At 49.3% G+C, this 22,142-nt stretch overlaps 3 protein-coding genes across 11 annotated transcripts; all 3 read right to left on the bottom strand.

Annotated features, from left to right (window-relative positions):
- Positions 1 to 1,753: 1,753 nt before the first annotated feature.
- LOC117654123 (uncharacterized MFS-type transporter C09D4.1-like) lies at positions 1,754 to 6,499 on the bottom strand. Of its 2 annotated transcripts, XM_034400317.1 has the most exons (8): positions 5,944 to 6,499; positions 4,820 to 5,044; positions 4,098 to 4,239; positions 3,575 to 3,789; positions 3,385 to 3,488; positions 2,938 to 3,048; positions 2,419 to 2,697; positions 1,754 to 2,356 (listed from the first exon to the last, which is right to left on the bottom strand). In XM_034400317.1, exons 1-8 carry the CDS (start codon positions 6,463 to 6,465, stop codon positions 2,341 to 2,343), a joined length of 1,614 nt encoding a protein of 537 aa, XP_034256208.1. In that variant the 5' UTR covers positions 6,466 to 6,499; the 3' UTR covers positions 1,754 to 2,340. The 2 variants fall into 2 exon arrangements, with proteins under 2 accessions (XP_034256208.1, XP_034256207.1); XM_034400316.1 differs by having other exon boundaries at positions 1,754 to 2,697; positions 5,944 to 6,495.
- Positions 6,500 to 7,499: 1,000 nt separating this feature from the next.
- On the bottom strand, positions 7,500 to 10,219 carry LOC117649187 (circadian clock-controlled protein-like). The gene is made up of 6 exons (XM_034391691.1): positions 10,093 to 10,219; positions 9,735 to 9,824; positions 9,359 to 9,497; positions 9,155 to 9,288; positions 8,170 to 8,319; positions 7,500 to 7,861 (listed from the first exon to the last, which is right to left on the bottom strand). Exons 1-6 carry the CDS (start codon positions 10,172 to 10,174, stop codon positions 7,713 to 7,715), a joined length of 744 nt encoding a protein of 247 aa, XP_034247582.1. The 5' UTR covers positions 10,175 to 10,219; the 3' UTR covers positions 7,500 to 7,712.
- A 609-nt stretch (positions 10,220 to 10,828) lies between these two features.
- On the bottom strand, positions 10,829 to 22,115 carry LOC117651009 (ral GTPase-activating protein subunit beta). Of its 8 annotated transcripts, none has more exons than XR_004588078.1 (28): positions 21,392 to 21,628; positions 21,111 to 21,312; positions 20,938 to 20,964; positions 20,265 to 20,429; positions 19,963 to 20,196; positions 19,616 to 19,876; positions 18,999 to 19,205; positions 18,431 to 18,532; positions 18,157 to 18,306; positions 17,783 to 18,075; positions 17,476 to 17,706; positions 17,228 to 17,381; positions 17,028 to 17,150; positions 15,860 to 16,012; positions 14,837 to 14,977; positions 14,523 to 14,749; positions 14,339 to 14,446; positions 14,042 to 14,252; positions 13,725 to 13,956; positions 13,337 to 13,634; positions 13,073 to 13,243; positions 12,865 to 12,997; positions 12,554 to 12,790; positions 12,159 to 12,488; positions 11,929 to 12,079; positions 11,700 to 11,816; positions 11,397 to 11,604; positions 10,829 to 11,291 (listed from the first exon to the last, which is right to left on the bottom strand). XR_004588078.1 is itself a non-coding variant. In XM_034394722.1 (28 exons), the coding sequence occupies exons 1-28, from the start codon at positions 21,925 to 21,927 to the stop codon at positions 11,487 to 11,489; spliced, it is 5,049 nt and encodes a 1,682-aa protein (XP_034250613.1). In that variant the 5' UTR covers positions 21,928 to 22,115; the 3' UTR covers positions 11,463 to 11,486. The 8 variants fall into 8 exon arrangements, 6 of the variants coding, with proteins under 6 accessions (XP_034250605.1, XP_034250613.1, XP_034250621.1 ...); XM_034394722.1 differs by lacking the exon at positions 10,829 to 11,291 and adding an exon at positions 21,892 to 22,115 and having other exon boundaries at positions 11,463 to 11,604; XM_034394714.1 differs by having other exon boundaries at positions 10,829 to 11,604.
- Between the last annotated feature and the right edge of the window lie 27 nt (positions 22,116 to 22,142).

Consider the following 22,142-nt stretch of genomic DNA (forward strand, 5'->3'; position numbering starts at 1 on the left):
TCGCTTGGGCTGGGAACACGTCCGGTCAGTTCGGTCCTCCAGTTTTTTTTTTTTTTTGTTTTTCGTTTTTTTTTTTTTTGTAAAATTGATATGCTTTATTGTCTCAATAGAATCCGCCTAGCCGATTTCTATGTATTTCCATTCTGTTGAAGCCAATGGCGGATCTAGAGGGGACAAAGTAGCCCTTTTTGCCTACTTACAGGGGCAAAGTATGGCTGTTGTTTTTTTTTGCCTACCATTCAGGTGGCTGTCTAGGTGTTGCCTCCCCCCACCCCCTGCCTCCTTACCCCCTTACTTTCCCCTCCCCCTGTATCCGCGCCCGCGTTGGCCACTGGACATTGCGTACAACACGAGTCGGCTCGACGGAAACTGAAGAGTCGGGTTTGGGATAATTCCAATGTAACTTTTCTAAGTGTCGTCGGTGGGACCTTGCCGCGCTATGCTGCGCTATAGATAGTCCCGCTATCGAGACATCGACACGAAAACAAGCAGGTGTCGTCAGATAAGTCGAGAGTCGGCTTTACGCCTACACTACACCCACGACCGACCGTCGGCCGCCAGTGCGTCTCTCGAAACGCGCACGCGCTTCCTGGTGCCGCCGAGTAGTAACAACGACAAGATTTATTTTTTAGATTTTAAGACAACGACAAGAAGTTCCCGAGGGGAGCCCCTGCCAAGTCGAGGGTAGGCAACCCGCTCGCTCCGGTGCGTCCGGGTTGCCTACCCCGCGCTTCACAGGGGTTACGGTCACCACGGCCAGATTGGGAAATGGGACTCGAACCGAACGCGTGACCCCATCAATGGGCTCCTCGTTCGGAGAGCAATCCATTGGTCACACGTTCGGTTCGAGTACTGCTTAGCGACTCTGGAGCTAAAAACGCGTCTAGAGTTTTGGCCGCCTCCACCGGTCTTCTGGCCCACTGTGAACCGGTCCACTCCGACCACGTCCTTTTTTCCGCGAAGGGCGGAGTGTACGTCGTCCGCGTTTCAAAGTCAAATACTCTTGACTCATACTCCCTCAGAGGCTGTCTCTGTCACTCGGTGCGCCCATGGTGCGCCCGGGGACAAGCACCGAGGCAGATTAGGGAAGCAGTCGGACTGAAGCAGTGACGTCCTGGGTGAGTGGTGACGTGCTCGCCGCGCTGCCGACGTCACTCTTCGAGTGTCTTCGTCCGGCTTCCTTCGAGGAACGTGCGATAATCCCACTGATACGGCGCCAGGAAATTGTTTTCACTCTAGGTGGATGAAAAATAAGTGTATAGCTTTAAAGACTAATTTTAATTACTAAGGAAGCGAATTTCTATTTCGGGAGTGCGCGGATTCCTGGAGGATCACTCGTGTAAATCACGTCAGAATGTCAGAAACCTGTCTGAAAACCTGATTAAAATTCGCGCACCTCTGAAAGCTGAAAACACCTCCTGGCATTCCGAAGAACTCAAACCATCAATATTAGAGTAATTTTTTAGAATTTCAGCTTTTAGAGGTGCGCGGACTTTGATCAGGATTTCAGACATGTTTCTGGCATTCTGACAAAATTTACAAGAGTGATATGAACTCCTCATCGTGATGACTTTGAGGAGCCTAACTGCTGCGTTTCCGTACGTAAAACTTTCGCGTAAACATTCCATGGGACTGGGATGGGAAACAGTTAATCTATGTGTGTCCGAACGCGACGTCAATATTGTTCATATGACCCTGCAAAGAAGAGGCCGCCCTGAAGGAGGAGGTTGTGAAATAAAATACAAAATCAAAACACGGGGGATAGTTTGTCTTAAAAATAGTCATAATCATTTAAATAGAAAATGCAAACAATAGCACGCGTATATCAAAGAAAGGCAGCTTACAGGAAAGACTCGGGAGTTTTGTGAGAACAGTCTTGTTCAGCGAATCAGCGAAATTCACATTTTCATCAAGTTAGCCTGGCATAGCGGCTCGCTCTGGGTGGTGGTGACAGAGCTCTGGGACATCAAGACTAATTCCGAGAGTCGTTTTCGTCGCTCTGCCTGTCTCGCACTGGCGGGGCGTTCCCTGTGGGTGCGAGAGAGACAGAGCGACGAAAACGACTCTCGGAGGTAGGCAACGGCACGCACTGCGTTTCGCCGTGTTGCCTACCCACCATCTCACAGGCGCTCCTGGGCTCAGCTCGAGGCCTTTAGACCAGACCAGTGTAGGCAGCTTGAGAGGGCAAAACATTTCTCAATGTATGAATGTCAAAAGGGCCGCCAACCTCCTGAGCTGTCTTCGAGTCCAGGTCTGTGCCTGGCTCTCGATAAGTCGCCAAGCGGGCAGACTGAGGTTGGCAACTCTCTCGACGCGGGTGCGTGGTGGTTGGCAATGGCTTCAGATGGACATGAGCCTGGACAGGGGGCGGGGTGCGTGCTGCGTGGTGGTTCGCAATGGCTTCAGATGGACATGAGCCTGGACAGGCGGCGGGGCGCGTGCTGCGCGGCCTGCCGCTTCAGCTCCGGCTTCACGAAGAGGAGGATGACGCAGGACACGAACAGGGGCACCGTCAGGAACACCATGGTCCACATGACGCCGGCCCTGTTCTTGATGTGGCCGCCGACGAAGATGAGCACCACGCCCGACAGCTGCACCACGCTGCACATCAAGGCCGCCGTCGTGCCCTCGGGCTCGGGGAACGTCACCTCGGCGCCGAACTCTAGGCCCACCGGCTGCACGGCCGTCATCGCGAACCTGCCGAGGGAGAGGCAACCTTCAGCTCTCTGTCCGTCTCACAGTGGAGGCGGTCAAAGTCCCGGACGCGTTTTGTGCTCCAGAGTCGCTAAATGGGAATCGAACCGAACGGGTGACCCCACCAAAGGACTGCTCTCCGAACGAGGAATCCATTGGTGGGGTCACACGGTCGGTTCGAGTCCTGTTTAGTGACGCTGGAGCCCAAAACGTGTTTTGACTTTTTGCCGCTGGCTGCCTTACCCGTAGACCACGGCGGTGAGGTAGACCCAGTGCATTTTGCCGGAAGGCAGCAGGAACGTGAAGGCCGCCCAGCCGACCAGGGACAGGACGTACAGCGCCATGGTGCAGGGCCTGGCGTGCCGTGGCGTGGACAGACAATGCACGACGGTAATGAGGAATGAATGGACCCAAAGGGGGCCCACAAAGGCGGAAGCCGGGGCGAACAGTGGGCCAGAAGACCGGTGGAGGCGGCCACAACTCCAGACGCGTTTTGAGCTCCAGAGTCGCCGCACAGGACTCGAACCGAACGTGTGACCCCACCAATGGATTGCTCTCCGAACGAGGAATCCATTGGTGGGGTCACACGTTCGCCTCGAGTCCCTTTTAGCGACTCTGGAGCTCAAAACGCGTCTGGAGTTTGGCCGCCTCCACCGGCCTTCTGGCAAATCCACTGTGAGGGTTCCCTACTTGAACTTGTGCGTCCTGTCGAGGAACACGCCGCACAGGAGCGCGCCCACGATGCCGGACAGGATCATCACCAGGCCGACGACGCCGATCTCCTTCTCACTGTTCTGCAGCACAAAGAAGAAAATTTTTACCAAATGGCTCGGGCGGGAGTCGAAGCCGCGGCGTGACGCTGTCGTCCTGTCGGCCTCACCGGGTGGTGCGGCAGCACGAGCTGGCTGAGCAGCGTGTTGATGGCGCAGTACACCCCCACGTTGAGCGACCAGGACAGCAGCAGCAGCATGAACTGCTTGTCGGCCAGCAGGCGCCGCAGCGACGTCCAGAACTCGTCCGTCTGCCCGTCGTCCTCGCGGTCACGCTGCAGCTGCTGCGCGGGGCTGGGGGGCAGCGGGGGCTCCTCCTGGAACACTGGGGCACGCCCAAGGGCACGCCGCCGGAGCAGTTAGGCCTGCCTGCAGTGGGCCTGGAGGCCGCACAGTGGGCCAGAAGACCGGCGGAGGCGGCCAAAATTCTAGACGCGTTTTGAGCTTCAGAGTCGCTAGACCGAGCTAGACTCGAATCGAGCGTATGATATGACCCCCACCAATGGATTCCTCGTTCGGAGTGCAATCCATTGGTGGGGTCGCACGTTCGGTTCGAGCCCCACTTAGCGACTCTGGAGCTCAAAACGCGTCTTGAGTTTTGGCCACCTCCACTGTGGGCTGGCTGCTACTCACGCGCCAGCTGCAGCACCAGCGACGCCGTGGTGCAGGCCGCCATCCCCAGGAACATGGAGCGCAGGTCCGCGCCGACCTGCGTCAGGTCCTCGCTGTTGGGCACCAGCAACGGGGGGATCCACAGTCCGGCCGCGTTCCCGATCTCGAAAACAGATTCCCCTTTCAGTGGCCCACACTGCCCGCACTGCCCTCACTGCACGCACTGCACAGTGGTCCAGAAGGCCGACGCCCATTTGCGCCGCGCGTCCTGGGTGACTTAGGGGGGCGAGAATAAATGCGTACGTGCAAGTGGCGGGATTAGCCGAGGGGTGACCCACTGTAAAATTTTATGTACAATGATTGTGTGAATGTGTAAGAATGTGCAAGATTTCTGGCGTTTTTGCCACACATGTTGCCTGGGCATTTTGTAGGGTGGCCCCGACCCCGTGAATCAAGCGCACTGATTGACCGGCCCCGGCGCAAATGGCTAGAAGACCGGTGGAAGCGGCCGAAATCTCGGACGCGTTTTGAGCTCCAGAGTCGCTAAACAGGACTCGAATGGAACGTGTGACCCCACCAAAGGATTGCTCTCCGAACGAGGAGTCCATTGGTGGGATCACACGGTCGGTTCGAGTCCTGTTTAGCGACGCTGGAGCTCAAAACGCGCACGAGATTTCGACTGCCTCCATCGGTCTTGGGGCAAATCCACTGTGCGCCTCGCTGTGCGCCGCGTTCGCACTCACCAGGATGCCGATGAAGCCCAGCGAGCAGGCGAGCGACACCTGGTCCGGGCCGAACCAGACGGACGCCAGCCTGGGCGGCAGGAACAGCATGAAGACCTGGCCGACGGCCACCACCACCTGGCCGGTCATGGTCACCCAGAAGCGGTCGCGGCCCACGGAGCCCACCTTGACCCACGAGCCCAGCGACGTCAGCCCTGCCGCCACGATCAGCGCCCAGCGCAGGCCCTGCAACAGGCGTGGGTTCGACGACCGTCAAACGCGGCTTTTCCCTTTTGTTTTCATACATTGCGAAAGGGTTGCCAACCCCATCCTCCCCACCAACTGCTTGAGAGCCAGGCTGAGGTTGGCAACCCCATCCTCCCCACCAACTGCTTGAGAGCCAGGCTGAGGTTGGCAACCCTTTTGACACGGGTGGAGGCATCGCGGGAATTTTAGCCCACTTGTGGACTCCAGCCCCACCTCCGCCGTGCCTCGCAGTCAAATGCCCTGCTTTTCCAACTCTTGTTTCTCGCCAAGTCCGCGCCAAGGTTGTCGAGAATAGCGTAACCACGCCTGGGGAAATGCTTTAAGGCTTTAATCAGTACTACTGCCTGCGTGAAACGAAAATCCCCGCACGTGTGAGACACTATCTCACCCAAACAGCCTCGCCTGAGGTCTAGCGGTAAGCCGAGTCTGGCCGAGTCGACGGGGTGCCGGAGCGTCGCCAAAGTCCGATGGTGGAAAAGACCCGTCGCTACTCCGCGCCGAGCTGCGCTGACCCCATGGAGAAACCCCAGGGCGCACAGGGAGCCAGAAGACCGGTGGAGGCGCTCAAAATCCCGGGCGGGTTTTGAACTTCAGTGTCGCTGAATGGGAGTCGAACCGAAGATTGCTCTCCAACGAGGAATCCATTGGTGGGGTCACACGTTCAGTTCCAGCCCTGTTCCACGACTCTGGAGCTCAAAACGCGTCGAGAATTTTGGCCGCCTCCACCGGTCTTCTGGCCTACAGTGGGACGGGGGGCTGTAAGATGGGCAGTCTTTTTTGACGGAAAAGAGAGCGTCGGAGAGCGTCCGTTTTCGAGGCCTTTCTTGACACGTTTGTCTCACAGTCGGGGCATATCGTCTACTAAACAGTGTACTCACGTGCTTGTCCAGGAACCAGGACGCGGGGATGAAGCACAGCATGTAGGCGATGAGGTAGGACATGCTGGTGAGGTCGACGTAGAAGGAGCTGACGCTGTAGTAGCGCTCGACGATGTTGGTGATGATGGAGTATTGCACCCACTGGAAGGTGTTGGTGATGCCGAGGAAGACGAAGATGGCCAGCATGAGCCAGCGGCGCTTGTACACCTTGATGCCGGTGTGCTCCGCCTGCTCCGCCCCCGACGCGAGCCCCGCGGCCGCCGCGGCCGCCGCCGCCCCCAGGCCGCTGGCCAGGGGGCTCCGCGGCGCGCGGGGCGCCGTCAAGCTGGACCGGGCGTCCTTGAGGTCCCACAGTGTGGTGGACGGCCGCCGGGGGTGGAACGGCGACCGGGGCGCGTAGGGGGACAGCCGCGTCTTGGCTAGCAGGGCAGCGTCCACGCCACCACCCCCGCCGGGCGCGGCCTCGGCGCCGCCGTCGAAGTTGTCCCACGACTTCCAGATGACGTCGATGGCCGTGCCCATCTTGGACTGCCGCTGGTCGTCCGGGCTGACGCCGCTGGCGGGGGCGCTGGCGGGGGCGGTCGTCGCGGACCGCGCCGGCCCCGAGTGCTGCCCCCGGGGGCCGTGGGTCGCCCTCGCCGCCTTCGCCGCGACGTCCGAGCCATCGGGTCCGTTCATGGCGGCCCGGCAGTCACATGCTGAACGGGCGCACCTGAGCAGGAGACACGCGTGCCTGTGAGGCTGGGATGCCCTTATCTCGCGCTTACCGCTCCGCCCTGCCCGCCCTGCCGCCCTGCCCGGCCCTGCCACCGCGCTATCTCAGGCAAGGCTCGGTGCAGGTATCTGGGCTGCTGCATCAGGGGCACCAATTGGCGCCTTTTTGCGCTGCCGTCCCGCCGGGCCGTCGGACCCTCGGCCGGACCCTCGGCAGCCCTCCCCGCGCACCGAGGGGCACCGCCACCGCACTGGCAAAGCCTTGGCCAGGCCTTGGCCAGGCCTTGGCCAGGCCGTGGCCTTACCCGAAACACAGCCGTCAAGGCAGCCCGACTGGTCCAGGGCGTCCAGGACCACGCCGACTACGTCGACTACGTGCAGCGCGCTGGGCAGGTCGGCCCTCCACTGGGTCCACTGGCCAGGCAGGCCAGGCAGGGCAGCAGGGCTGGCCGCGCGGACAGGACTAGCCCGCCGAGCCACTCCGAATCGCCGCGTCGTCGCCCTGTCTCTCTCGCACCTCCACGCGACGCCCCGTGCGTGCTGCGTGCAAGAGAGACAGGGCGACGAGGGTCTGCAGGCGAGCAGGGCTGGCCGGGGCTGCCCTGCAGCCAGATGGCTCAGATGGAGGCGAGGCGGTGAGGCCCGCGAGGCCCGCGAGGCCCGCGAGGCCCCAGACTCATCAGCTGGTTAGCCGGTTGCGCCAAGTGGGGCCGACAGGAGAAGACAGTGCAGGGGAGGTAGGCCCTCGCGAGCCTCGCGAGCAGGAAGCCAAAGACGGTCAAAGGCGTACGACAAACGGGAACAGAACTGCACCGACAGCCGCAGAAAAAAAACGAGGCGAATTGCAGTTTTATATTTGGTTTTATTGTGTTTGTATCAGTCCCGATCGTTTCCGTAGTTATCCCGCCACTCGACGGCCTGGCCAAGCCCTGGCCACGCCCTGGCCACGCCCTGGCCAAGCCCTTGCCAAGCCCTGGCCAAGCCCTGGCCAAGCCCTGGCCAAGCCCTGGCCACGCCCTGGCCACGCCCTGGCCAAAGGCACCCGACGTCCCCGCTCAGCTGTAGATCTCCTCGTAGGGCACGTCGTGGTACAGCTTGGTGAAGCTCTTCTTGAAGAACTGCCCCAGCGCGGCCCACATCTTCTCCTTGGAGTCGTCGAAGATCTCCTTCCAGTTCTCGTTGACGAATTTGTGGAAGTTGTCACCTGGAGGGAGCGGCAGCGGGTCAGCTCGGCTCTATGCTGGGTCCCACGGTGGATTTGCCAGAAGACCGGTGGAGGCTGCAAAAACTCGAGACGCGTTTTGAGCTCCAGAGTCGCTAAATGGGGCTTGAATCGAACGTGTGACCCCATCAATGGATTGCTCTCCGACCGAGGATTCCATTGGTGGGGTCACACGTTCGGTTCGAGTCCCAATTAGTGACTCTGGAGCTCAAAACGCGTCTAGAATTTTTGCAGCCCCCACCGGTCTTCTGGCCCACTGATTGCATTCCTATGGCCGAACGACGACTTACTGAGCTCCTTGTTGCCGTTGAAGAGGTTCTCCACCTTGGCCTCGAGTCCGCCCGGCACCAGGACGACCTTGACGTCCTCCAGCACCATGTACGTCTTGCCGTCCCTCGTCTCGCCCTTGCCCGAGAACGCTAAGTCCAGCGACACGTCCGCTGTGGAGGGCGAAAAAAGGGCGAGTGAGTTTGAAACGGTTCAAAATAAATAGACGGACACCATCAGTCCCGTCGGGATCTTGCACTTGGTTGAATTGGCTGCGCATCGGGCCGCCTTCGTGCAGCCGACGGCTCACTTCGGCGGGCCGTTAGGTGACCGTCGGGAGACCGTCAGGTGACCACATGGTACTGGGGCTGGGGCACCATCGGATGACCTTGGTGACCGCGGCGCGTGCTGCTCCGGGGAACAACCGAGTGCCCGCCAGGCGACCAGACCACCGGGTCAGCATAGGGTGACCAGCAGGTGACGATAGGGTGACCATAGGGCGACCATCAAGTGACCATCGGATGACCATCGGATCAGCTTAACGAGAAGGACCGGATGCGGCGGCCGCCACGCGTCGGCCCATTGAGGGCTTAAAGTAGACTCCGCTGACCGGACAGACAGACAGGCGGACGGACGGACGGACGGACGGGCGGACGGACAGACAGGCCGTCGGACGGACTCTCCTGGCCACAGGCCAATCGGCGATCGCCAAAGCAGCAGACAGCTTGGCGCGGCTTGGCGCTGCAGGGCGGTGCCATGGCGGTGCCCAGGCGGTGCCGAAGAGCGCTTTCGTCGCTCTGTCTCCGTCGTTCTAGTGGGGCGTGCCGGATCGGTGCGAGAGAGACAGAGCAGAGCGTGAGCGATGAAACGCCGTGCGGAATGAGTCGGTAGCGCCTGCTGGGTTCCGGGTAGGCAACCCGGTCGGTGCCTCGGCGAGAGGGTTGCCTACCCCGCTCTCCGCAGGCGCCCTGGGCCCTGGCGCTCGTGGGCTGCGCTCGTTGTACTTACTGTACTTGAGGGTGAAGTGGCCGGCACCCGACACGGGCATCATGAGCAGCTTGCCGCCCAACTCGTACTCGCCCTCGTTGACGATCTCGGGGACCTTCATGTTGACGCGCAAGCTGAACTTGTCCGGGTCGGCCCTGTCGGCAGCGGCGAGGGTCGTCATTGGGAGAGTGCATTCCGTTTCCTCTCTAATCGGCCGACACTTACTCGACCAGCACGATCTTGCTGTTGGTGAACAGTCCCTTCATGACGGCGTTCTTGGTGACCATCTTGAGGTCCTTGGTGGAGTAGTCCACCGTGCCGACCTCGATGGGGTCCAGCACGGGGATGTCGTACGCGGGAATACCTGTGCAAGCCACGCATTAGCTGTCTTCACAAGCTCTCACAAGTAAAAACAAAAACCATGTGGTACAAAAATAGCACACGCAAAAAAATGGCACGGGTGCCATTTTCTTTACTGCTGTGCTGCATTTTTCGTCCCAGTACGAAAAGTTAGCAGCGGAGCATGCAAAGTCCTTTATTTGGAGTTTCATATAATCTTTTCACATTATTTCTATTGCGCGCAGCAGAGAATTGACCTCACCCTTCACCATGACGGGGAAGAGCTTCTCCAGCGACTTGACCATGCACTCGTTGATGGTCGGGCCCTTGGGACACGCCGTCCAGACCCCGGCTGTAACGACAAACCAACATCGTTCTTACACTCAAAGGGAACCACCGCCACCCCTCCACCAATTGAGTCCTCGTTCGGAGAGCAATCCATTGATGGGGTCACACGTTCGGTTCGAATCCCATTCAGCGACTCTGGAGCTCAAAACGCGTCCGGGATTTCGGCCGCCTCCACCGGTCTTCTGGCCCACTGTGCGGCCGACTCCGGCGGAGGTGGGGGTGGCCTCGCAGTACTCGGAGGAGGCCGCCCGGAGGCTTCGCGCCGCACTTACTGAGGGCTCCCGCCTCCGCCGCCCAGGGCGCGGAGACGGCGAGCAGCGCGAAGAGCGCGAGGACGGTCTTGGCCTGGATCATGGTGGCGAGTGGATTGCTCGGCGCCCGCACGCGCCGCGTCGTATATGAAGCGCCGCCGGCGCCCCGTCCGCGCCCCGGCCGCCCAGAAAGAGCATTCCGAACGGTGCTTTCGTCGCTGTCTCTCTCGCACTCACGGAGCATTCCGCAGACGCGCGAGAAGGACAGAGCGGCGCCGCAGTGTTCCGGACCAGCCTGCACGCCGTCATCATGCCGGACGATTAAACATGAGGCTTTTACTGCTATTCCGCGAAGCACGACGCGTCAAGCTGCCTTTTGGACCAGCGGCCGATGAGGGGAACTCTTTCACCTGTTTCAAGGAAAATCGAGAGTTTCCTTTTTTTATGCCCAGCATTTTCTTCCAATGCTCATCGCTATTGTACCGTTTAGGAAGGCCACCCATTCGGCACGCCGCGGGGAATGCGTGCAAAACAAAGTTTAAACATAATGCCAAGCCTGGGAGTCGAACCCACGTCCTCTCTCCTTGCGGCCGCCTCCTCAGCGCTCTGAGCCACCGAGACGAGTATGTTGCGACCAAACTCCAATGGTAATGGGTTGTCTCTACTAAAACCCCATATCCTTTAACTTTTCAAGAAAACCAAAACATTGAATCGAAATACAAGACTGGGTGGCTTGAAGGGGGTTGAAAAAAGGACATTTATTTTGCAATAGGGTTTATTAAAACAGAGTACCTCAAAGAACAAAAGTACAGTTAAAACATGATCAATAATAATGAGAAATATACTTTAAAAAAATAATATTCATGCATTTTAATACAAGTATTATATAGAGCAAACTGACAGTTACAGGATAGAAGAATTTTAGATTACAAAAATCAGATTGCATTAAAAACAAAAGTGAAAAAAATACAAATTTTAACTGGTAAGTAGCAGTAGAACAACAGAATCCATAAGCAGTGGTGATGTCAACAGCTATGGCTAGCATTAATAATAGAGACTTCAAAGTGAATATAACAGTGCTCAGTCTTTAACAGATCAAAGTACTGTGCCAAGGAGAGAGAGAAAATATATACTAAAACCATTACAGTACACTTGACAACAATAATACAAAGGTGAAGCAAAAGGATAACAACACCCACAATCAAATAAATAAAAATATTCAATCAATCAATCAATCACGCAACCCCTCTCTTTGCATCTTGCGGAGCCCTGCATTAGAGACTCCTATTTGCAATTTGCAGCGTTTGTACACGCATAGAGAGTTTATGGATCTTTTCTCTGATAACAAAAACAACTCATGTGTAACACTAATACTTGCATTGGTCGATACAGAAAAATCACAGATTCTTTAAAAATCACAGTGGAGGATCATGGAAGAGGTAGGTTAGAAGCTCCGCTTCTGTCATGTGTGTACGGTACTTGCTCACTAACTCCTGTACTTTCAGGCGTCTTCTCACATGGGGAGGTTGGTAGCTAGAAATAGGAGGACAATGAAAATGAGACAATTAAGTAAAAGGCAAACCTTAAGGTTGCGTGACTGAATTCAACTACAAGTTCATGGTACTAACCTGTCATTGTCCAGTCTTCGCCTGCGACACATGTTTAAAGCTGTCTGTCTGACCAGAGGTCCCAAGGCACGTCGGCTAACAACCATACCGTCCACAAGAGGAGTTGCCAAACTCATACTGAAAACAGAGGTTGTGTTGCGTTACAAATACAATCTGAGCAAAATACACAGGCAGAAGAAAAGAAGGAAAAAAAAGGGATATGATGTTGAATTAAATTCTCTTCACTTACCGTCCCTGTGGACCTTGAAGTTTGACCCTCAACAGACCACTTGGAAGTGCATGAAGAAAAATGACAAAACAGTCCTTGTCAGCAGAAAGAGAGGAGTCACTGGGAATACTCGGCAATTCCAAACCTGTGCTGGTGTATGCCAGCAAGTCACCTGAAACAAGCCAGCAAGAGGTAAGTTTCTTGACAAATAAAAAATTCATATAATAAAGGTAGCAATCTGATCAACTTACTTAGAGGTACGTAAACATTATCCTCAAAGCTTTCCAACCAAATTATCATGACTTTGGTAGGGGCGTGAGGAGGCGGCCCCCCTCTCGAGGTGCCTGTCCGCCTCCTCCCACTATCACTCGAACCTGGAGGGCCCGTTTGGGTCTGGGGGAGGGCGCCTTTGTCCAAGTCGAGGGAGAAAGCCCTTGGCTTGTCCAGGTTAAGGGCGGTGTGTCTGTCGGTACCTTGGTCACGGCCTCGGTCGGGACCACCAGGCATCGCAGAACTTTTGAGGCTCCGGGCAACAGCATTCACTCCCCCACAGTCAGAGACACTTCGCTCGTACCACCCTCCTGGAAATCAAACTGAGTCAGAACAGGTGCAAGACCAAGAGAAAAGTTCTTGAAAGAAGTCTTACTCGAACTTGGCAGCTGCTGCTGTTGTTGGGAAGGAGCACTTGTGAGGCTGCAACTGCTGGTGTTTATGCTCATGTTCGGATCAGAACGCTCTGCATCAGTCCCATGAAAACCACTCCCCATATTGTTCGCTGTCGGAACAACAAAGGCTATTTCGGAACTAACGTCAGCCCAATAAAGAGCCTGAGTGTCTCCGTTGTACAGGCTTCCTCCATGGTCAGTGCTCACCCACTGTTCAACTGAAAATAGCACAAAGATTTAAGAGGAGACATGAGAAAAGAATAGAGATTTCCAATAAATGATAAACACTCACCAATTGGAGGAGGGTGCACTTTCCAGCTAGTGCTGATGTGCCCCGTCCAACCTGGGTGTTGGTGAACATCGACAGGCCAACCAAGACACAGAAGCATTTCCAGGAAATGAGCATCAACACTTGATTCAGAAAGCTACAAAAAGACAGATAGTTTCAAAAATTGCATAATTTTAAAAAAATGTTATAGGTAATTGAAAGGACCACTTACAACATTGTCTACAATTTCAGATGCAGTCTTCTGTCCAGCTCTCACATAAAATACATGAGCAGTGTCACATGTCCTCACACCAATGTTATCTAATGCTTCAAGATCAGCACAGAAGTTTGGGTTACAGGCATCCAAAGCTGTGAGAGGGGGCACTGGTGAAGTGACACAATCCTACAATTGCATAAAAAGTATAAGCAAGGATATTACTATTTTTTCAAAAACAACAACTCAGAAAAAAAGTAATTGTTAAAAAGTCCTATTAACCTGTAGGGAGTCAAGGGACAAGAAACCAAAATGAGACAAAAATAACCGGGCAGTCTGAAAGTCGTGCACAACCGGAGGTGGAGTGCATTCTTTCTCTAATCCCCCCGAAACACCAAAGGGCTCATCTTGACATGATGCGTTGCGTGATGCGGATGCGCTGAGTGGTGTGCTGTTTGCTCCCAAACTGCCTCCTGCTTCCAAAGATGCCTGCTTCTCTATTAACTGGGCCAAGCGAGTGTGTTCCATAGCTGTTGTTTCATTAGAGAGAAGGGAATCTAGACTGGGAATTGATTTGTCTCTGCAAAGAAACGAGGAAAAGACGTAAACATCTCTTAAACATTGGTAATTACGTTACCAATGAATAAAACACAACTCTTTGCTTGGTTACATTTTGCAATGTGGAATACGATCAACACTTTCTGGAAAATGTCTATGAGCGCTGGAATGATAAGTACTCTGATCTGCCATAGGCACAGGACGTCCTGGACTCATTCCGCATCCTGCCATTGACACTTTGTGAGGAAGGCCTGATTTGTGTCGAGGTAAATGTCTTAGCTGCATGGCCCAAGCGTGCCGCCCAAATGGACCCCGAATGAGAACTGTCACTGTAGGCTGGGGATCTGCAAAACCAAAACAGTAAAATTAAGTTCAGTCTTTTTAAAAAATCCTCAGCAAAGGAGAAGGTAAGAGCAGATAAAAATTAACCTTGATCGTTCCCTAGAGGCTCTTCCAATAGCGCTAGTACAGTGGAATTTTCTAGAACAAAGTACCGGAACCTCTGGACTGCAGCTGCTCTACTAGAAGCAGCAGGACCACCACCAGGTGTTGGCCAAGAGTTGCAGTGTCGCAGCAATGAGACTTCATCCAACAAAGATGATAGGGACTCTGCTCCACAGGGTGATGGAAAACATCCCACCTACAAGATAAAGCAGGAAATGCTACTTTCATCTCAAAGAAAACAACAGTCTCAATACAATTCAGAATTAGGAGGAAAAGGCAAACCTGTTCTAAAACAACTGTCAGTAGAGCTTCAGCAGAGTCTCGAACACGCATTGATGCAGGTTTCAGCTCCTTTTCATCTTTCATTTTGACAGGCTCTCCAGGCTTTCCCTGATAACAAGGACACTTATGAAAGTAGCAGAAGGGCATTTATGGAGAAATAGAGATACAAGAAGCCAAAACTTACAACAGACTTGGACCCAGAGATTCCCAACTCTACCACTTCCAGCACCGTTCCTAAGCATTCTTTATCTTTCAGCAAATATGGATGTGCCACAAGCCAAATTGCACAACACTGAAATGCAGCAACAATGGTCGAATGCAGATCTTTGGAGTGAGCTGGAGGAGGACGCCAGCATTGATAGACAATGTAATCACACAACCACTTCACAGCTCTTTTGCATTCCAACGAATCTGTATTTAAAGCAAATGCGATATATTTACATGTTTCTTGAGAAAAACCTAGCAGCTATTTTTAAAAAATCAGCTCCAAGTACAAACCAGTTTCTTTAATAGAGATGCGAGCCAGTCCTGACAGCAACTCCAAAGCAGCTAATGATACGTTTAGATCTGTCTTCCAGCTCGATATCAATCGATGGCAAACCAAATATGTTGCCCGTACAAACAAGGCATGAGCAGAATCTGTGGATTATTCACAATACAATTAAGAAAATGAACAAATTCTAAAATTGTCAGCTTGAGAACACAATGAGTCACCACCACATAAAATTTTGTACAGACTTTTGAAAAAGTTATAATGAAAAAAATAAAATTTTAAAAAATAGCAGCACCTTTTCCACAAAGCTCACATACACTTACTTAACAATGGCGTGCAACAAGAAACAAGCAGTTTAGAAGTCACATTTACAAATCTGTAGATGCTGTATATATAATGACCCATGAACAGGTTAGATCTAATAAGACTGCAGAGATTAGTCTGAAAGACAGATACTGTTGTAAAGTAATTTCTATTTTGGTGCATACACTGTCACTAATGTAATGTTAGATAATACAGCCGACCAACACCATCCCTTGGGGAGAAGAAACAGGCCCACACCACCACCTAAATGATTAAAAGAGGAACACAAATGCAAATAACAAAACCACTTTGAAGCAAAAAGGATGCAAAAGAACAAATTACACAACACAAAAACCATGCAAAAGAGAACAAATAAAACAAATGAGAAGAGGAATGTTTATGTGAACACTACTGTTACTGTTAGTAAATATCAATGAGACACTCTTGAAGTGTCCAAGAAATGTCTGAGAGTAGATAAATTAAAGGCTCTGAGGTGCAAAGCCACATTTGTGACGGCTCCTTATTAAATAATGATGGATGTTCAGATAGAACAGATAAAACTCAAAACACACAGAACTGATGCTCAGATTGTAAATAAGAAAAAAAGATTGAAGGAGACAGCAAACCAAAACATAACAATATTTTTTCTTTTTGCGTTTTTCGAAGATAAACAATGTAAAGCTTCAAGAGGCTAGCATACAAACAAAATAAAATGCTTCAATTACATTTGTTGATGCCGCAACAGGGAGGTTGGTCGAAACGCTCAAACCAACTCAAAGCACTACCAGGATCTCGATCACTTTCAGCACCATCCACTATCTCCTCACCATGGCTAGGGGTCAGGCTGGGAAGACTAAGGGAGCTCATAGTGTCAGAAGCTAAAAAAATAAAAATAAAAATGAGCATAAACAGAAAACAAAACAAACATTATGGTCTTGGAGTTCCTGAGGGCAAATTTACATACACATACCAAGCAAACTAAGCTAGAGCTCGAGCGTACGATTGAAAACAGCAGGAAAGGTTGGCACAGGAAATAATACTGACATGATGTTGCCACACAAAGGTGATCATTAACAGAAAAAAAAGGGGGAGGGGAAGCAAAATCTTCCATTTTAAATTACTTTTAACTACAAATTTCTTTGATTCCTTAAAACTAAGAAATTCAAGTAGAGGAAACATAAAATTTTATTTTGTGATTTAAAACAGACCAACATATACGCCAAGTCAAGAGAAAATTTTAATCAAAGGATAAAGAAATTCAGATTATGCATGCTATTCCTCCAACCAAGCTAAGACACATTGGATATCACTTAGATGAGCCCAGAGTTCAACTATCCCTCTTATTTGGCAGTGAGTTTCATAGCCACAGAAACACCATAAAAGCACCTTAATATTGAAATCCAAACAAACAGTGAAAAATTTATCAGACTTCAACAATATGCTCTTAAACAGAGGAAAGGCCATGTTTAAATTAATAATTAGGGAACCATCATGCCAAAATTGTTAAATTTTAATGTGTTACAATTAGTTTTAGACTCTTCCTTATTCGTCAGTTTTGCTTAACAAGTGATATGTCGAAGCAAAATTTTAATGTGAAGCTGTTGAAAGTCCAATCATGAACCTTGAACCAATCCTCCTCAGATAATGAATAATGAGTTTTAAAGTCGGGTTTCAGTATGCTGCATGAAATCAGCAACCACCACACCAAAACAGGCTAATTAGTAATGAATTATTATATCAGATGTCCCATACTATCAATGTTCTAGCCAAACAACATAATAATTCTCTCTAATGCAGAACAACTGTTTAAACACTACTGCAAATTTCACATGGATGTTTGCACATTCAATTGTAAAATTTCTGTCCAGGAATATTCTAAAGCATACTTCTTACCTGATGACAGAAGATTGCTTGCACTGTCACTAGTGGTTAGGCCGGAATTTCCTGCATCAGGCTGTGAAACTTGGTCTGATAGCTCAAATGCTGCAGAATCTTGAACACTTAACAATAATCCTCCTGTAAATATAACCCATTTTTAAGGTAGTGTTTTGAAAGCAATTTAAATTTTATTTTATAATACTATTTATACTAACCAAGGAGCATTTGCGTGTTTTGAGGATCTGATTCCACCTGCAAAGCATTGATAAGGAGGTTCATCAAGCGTGGTTTCAGCTGAGAGAAAGTCAAAGGAGTCCGGTCAGAACATCCCATTCCTGTGTTGGGGTTCAAATCCTTGATTGTAAGATTCTAAAAAAAGAGAAATAAGAGGATCATAAATTAATTGACTAAGAAAATACCCATTGTTATATAATCTCATGGCCTTTAGAAAACACAAGCATACCTGAAAATGTAATGGAAGCACAAGAACTGACAGAAGTAGGTGAATAGAAGCACGTCTGAGCTCAGTCCTGGATACTGTATTTGACCTTAATTTGAGTTCCTTGTCAGGGAGAACTTCTTCCAGTGCATCAATGACATACGGTAATAGGACCTGAACTCCATCAAGGTCCAGCCGGAATAAGTCTGCAGAGTTCAATAAGATGCTGGCCAGTACTTCACTGCACTCAGAACCCTGGAATGATACAGAAGAAAAATGTTAAAAAAACGAGAAGATTTTGTCAGAGTTAAGTCTTGGCAACTGGACTCACCTCTCCAACACGAAGACCTTGTTGAAGTGTAAGGTAGAATCTTGCAAGGTAAACAGGTAAGATCTCCTCCCCTGTTTTCTTTGCACAAAATATACGACAAAGAGCCCCCATAGCCTCTGCTCTGCCCGCTTGATAACGATCAGCCACTGTTGCTGACAAACTTTCAGTGTCATCTGAAAGTGAGAGAGACAGAGAGCCTGGCTGGGAGAGAGAGACAACAGAAGAACTCCCCTTCCGAGCTGTTGAATCCATCAGTACAGAATTCGGCCTCTTCGAGCTCCCTGTTTCAGATCCTGAGATAAGATAATATTATTCAAAGGGCTAACCGTTCTCAAATAAAATCTCAAGAGTATAAAAATGAATGATCCACTTACTTGTTGCATTGACTCGACTGGCATATGCAGATTCACAACCAATTTGAGCAGCCTCAAACAACCATTCACCAAATAAGTGGAGGATACTGTTACACTTGGGTCTGGATGGTGCTAGTGCATTACGGAATTCTGACCCTAAAGATACAATAGCTGAAAGAAGGAAAAAGAAAAAAATAAGAAACGAATGCAAACCACACAACAATGAGCACAAGAAACATGCTGTGAAGAAGAAACCATTTAACTACAGTGATATCTATGAAACATTGAAACTAACATGAAAGGCTTGAGGTAGATGACGGTCCTGAGTTTGGAGTGGGAGGGTTATGATGGGAAGCTCTGCTGCTTGTTAAGCCAATTAAAGCGGACTTTGGAATACCTGCAAAAAGGACACTATTCAGCAGAAGTTGACAAAGAGACAAAATGTACTACAACTTCCACAACCGAGGCCCCTCGCAAAAAAGAACTTAAGTTCACAACAAAGACTACAACTATGTAGTAATTCTAACACTCTAGAATAGTGAAAGAAACAAACAAAAAAAACAATACTCTTTAAGACAATACAGCCAGAATAATTCAGGGGAAAAACAACAAAACACTAAGAAGAAGGTTAGAAACAAAAACAATTAAGAGACTTGAGAGAAATCATAAGTGTTTCGAGGAAGCAGAAAGAAAAAACTAATCCATCATGCATTGGAATATAATAATAAAATAAAATGAAAAAGACAGGGGGAGTGGGAAATCAGGAATACTCTCCAAACAAAGAAATAAAAGAAAACCACAGTTTCCAGAAAAAAAGGGCAGCGGTACAAGAAAATACAGACAATCACAAAGCAGAAGCCTACCCTTTGTGACAGTAGAAGGGGTTACACTGAAACTTTTGGCGAGTCGTCTGGTAGGCACAGGAGTAGGTGTAGAAGAAAGGGGACTAGGACATGAGGTTTGAGAGCCTCCAGTGTGAAGAGAGGGGGAAGAGAAAGGTGATGAATAGCCATCTTTACGTTCCTTCTCTGACAGCAGTCCAAAATCCATGTGCATACAATGAGCTATCCCTAAAAAAACACATAAAATTTACAAATAAACGTTTTAAAAGATACCTCTGCCTATTTTAAATTGAAGCTACAAACAAAGATGTTTCTTGTTCTTTTAAAGCTATGTATCAAACTAGTAATAGTTCATAGCCAGATAAAATCTTGAATAAATCATAGTCACAAAAGTTTTGGAAGAGAAGCTTAAACGAAATGAAAGAACACAAAACATTGATTTTAAAAGAGTGCTAAGTTAGGCGGCACAGAACATTGACAAAAGCAACAAAAATAGCATTCTTCCACCAACAAAACACCAGTGAGCAACATATATCAATCATATCTGCTTGAGCATTTCAATAATTTCAATTGAAGATTTTTTTTTTGTTTTCCTATAAGTTGTGAAAGACATAAGACATGTAGAAAGAACAACTTACCAAGAAATGCATCAACCTGTCCTGCTACACCTCTGATGGCCTTAAGAAAGATGACAGGTAAAGCAGACAGACAGGGATGTTGACAGGGATCAACAACACTGTCTGAAGCCAGGGCATACTGTAGAAATTTTTGAGTATGTGATATGACTCCTGGTCGACACAACTGAGCAGGATTTCCCAAGGTATGCAGAAATCTAAACCAACTCTGTGAAATGCAATCAGGAGTCATATCTGCTGGAACAAGCTGTGCGTCTTCCTCAGCTGTAAGATGTTCAGAACAATTGCAAATTAAGACGTAAATGGAATGCTGAAACACACAAATTATATTCCTTAAGGCATGTACATACGTATTTTCAGTTCAGGAAATGTAGGGCCATACATAAATTGAATGAGTCTTGAAGTGAGGGCCAAGTTAACTCTGTTCCACTGTTCAACAAGGGCTACTCGATGTCTCCAATTGTGACACATTTCTCGAAGTGTCTTCCATAGTGGAGGTGATGGGAAACAACGAGCACAAGCCAAGAGCCACACCTCCAGAAGGACGCTGAGAACTCTTTCACAGAGCTGGTCACCAACATCATCTACAATAAAGACAGCATGAAATAAATGGAAAAAGGCACAGAAGCACTGATTTTAAGACTATGCTTACCCTTGACGGTGGGAGGTGCAAGCAATGTATCATTAATAGCAAGTAAAAACAGAAGAAGTGCCTCCCATGTGTCACGAGACAATGTTGTTGAGGTTTGAGCTATGTGTTGAAGTGTGCGCAGAACTCGGTGACAAAGCACTGCCTGGCGGTTTATTGTGTCAGCCCCTGAAAACAGTGATTCAATTACTAACAAATCTAAATTATTACTTACATTGTATCTGTCCATGAAAAGAACATAAAAGAAAACAAACAACACAAAATATAGCTGTATATTTCTAGAACTCAATGAACACAAAACCTAGGTGGCCTACAATAGGGGTAAATAACAAAAATAATTTTTTTGCTCTTCCTTCTTCTTTAACAAAACCAGAAAAAAAATGTACAAGCACCTTGTAATGGGATCAATACATTACCAAAAACAGATAAAAAAAGCATCTATTAATCATAAACAAGCCTAATACTCATCATGCACAGAGAGGCACACCTGAAAAAGGTAGCTTTGGTGGGAAACATTCAACACAATGTGCAACTAACAACAACCAAACTTCAACATATCCCAAGATCTATAAATTGAATTGGGTTGCTAAGCCTAATATGTGGAAGCATAACATAAACCCATGCCTCAAACACCTTCTCTAACAGAAAAGTAATTTCGTTTTTAAGTTCCTTTTACCTAAGTCCGAATACAGGAAGGTCCACGCTTGAAAACAGAAATCAAGGATAAGACAAGATTAATCCAGTAATACCTATTCAGGCCTCAGAATTTATTTTAATATGCTTCCCTGGCAGATATTTTACAGTGAGGCTTAAGTTTGTTGGCATCAGAAAGAAACTGCAGCAACTTACCTTCCCCTTTACGTGGAATAAATAAATTGTGAAAGTGAGCAATAATTCTTCGGGCGTATAAATCAGGGTCTTCAACAACTGGTTTTGGTACACTTATTTTCGGAGAAGGTTGAAGTGCAGAGAGCCACTCACAATAAACATTGACACAATCCCGAATGGTATCATGTTCACTGAGAGGAAGACTAAGGCCAAAACATATCACCTGTAAAGTGGGATGTAAATTAGCTGAATTCTCTATGAACTGGAAGAAATGTGAATGGACAAAGTCAAAGAGAACTTACTTCCATGCACCATTGTACTTCTCTGTCAGTAATCAGATTGCTCGGTTGCGGAGGCTGTGAAATACCAACATTGGAGGCCAGCTGACGGATGATTGCCAGGGCAACATCTTTACCAGCATTGCCGGGAAACTTTTCCAACACACTGTGCCCTTCTTCACTGCCATTGAGCAGCCGAGGGCTCAGGGAGGCCCACTCCCTGTACATGCCAGGGCGAGCTATACTGCCCTCGCAATCGGACTGAAACAAAGTGACAAATTGATGCTGCAGCTCAAAATCATATCAAGGCATACAACAGGTATGGACATACAACAGCTAAAAATAAAGGACGCACTTCTTTCTGTGCAATCAAAAATGTAAAGAGTGACAGGTACCACGTAAATGCAAAAATTACAAACACACAAGATAAAACTATATGAATGAAAATAGAAGCAACTTTAGTTATTTTGAAACAGAAATATCAAATCGCGAATATTTATTTAATAAAAGTAGAACACACTTACTTTCAGGTTAACCTTGTTCAACACACTCAAATTCATAGATAATGATTCAAAGGGACATTGTTGCAGGCTAAATAAAAACAAACAAATAAATTAACTCTTCTATCGACGCAAAGGTAGTGACACCAGGTCCTTCCATATCTAGTTGATCATTGCCAGCCGTCCTTAATTTCAACTTTCGGATAGTAAATAAAAGTAGCCTAACTTATTTGACACTTGAATTGCAATGTTGGGTTGGGACAGTGATGCCAACT

This window comes from Thrips palmi, unplaced genomic scaffold (genome assembly GCF_012932325.1).
Source record: "Thrips palmi isolate BJ-2018 unplaced genomic scaffold, TpBJ-2018v1 HiC_scaffold_10, whole genome shotgun sequence".
Taxonomy (NCBI): domain Eukaryota; kingdom Metazoa; phylum Arthropoda; class Insecta; order Thysanoptera; family Thripidae; genus Thrips; species Thrips palmi.

Coding starts and splice junctions, on each gene's coding strand:
- LOC117654123 (XM_034400317.1), bottom strand. CDS start 6,465: ATGGGCACGGCCATCGACGTCATCTGGAAGTCGTGGGACAACTTCGAC. Junction 4,240..4,819: donor TGGGCTTCATCGGCATCCTG/GTGAGTGCGAAC, acceptor TCTGTTTTCGAG/ATCGGGAACGCGGCCGGACT. Junction 3,489..3,574: donor TCGTGCTGCCGCACCACCCG/GTGAGGCCGACA, acceptor TTTGTGCTGCAG/AACAGTGAGAAGGAGATCGG.
- LOC117649187 (XM_034391691.1), bottom strand. CDS start 10,174: ATGATCCAGGCCAAGACCGTCCTCGCGCTCTTCGCGCTGCTCGCCGTC. Junction 8,320..9,154: donor CCACTTCACCCTCAAGTACA/GTAAGTACAACG, acceptor CGCCCTCCACAG/CGGACGTGTCGCTGGACTTA. Junction 7,862..8,169: donor CAACGGCAACAAGGAGCTCA/GTAAGTCGTCGT, acceptor CGCTCCCTCCAG/GTGACAACTTCCACAAATTC.
- LOC117651009 (XM_034394722.1), bottom strand. CDS start 21,927: ATGAATTTGAGTGTGTTGAACAAGGTTAACCTGAAA. Junction 17,707..17,782: donor AAGGTCTTCGTGTTGGAGAG/GTGAGTCCAGTT, acceptor GTATCATTCCAG/GGTTCTGAGTGCAGTGAAGT. Junction 14,750..14,836: donor CATCTCTATTAAAGAAACTG/GTTTGTACTTGG, acceptor CTTTAAATACAG/ATTCGTTGGAATGCAAAAGA.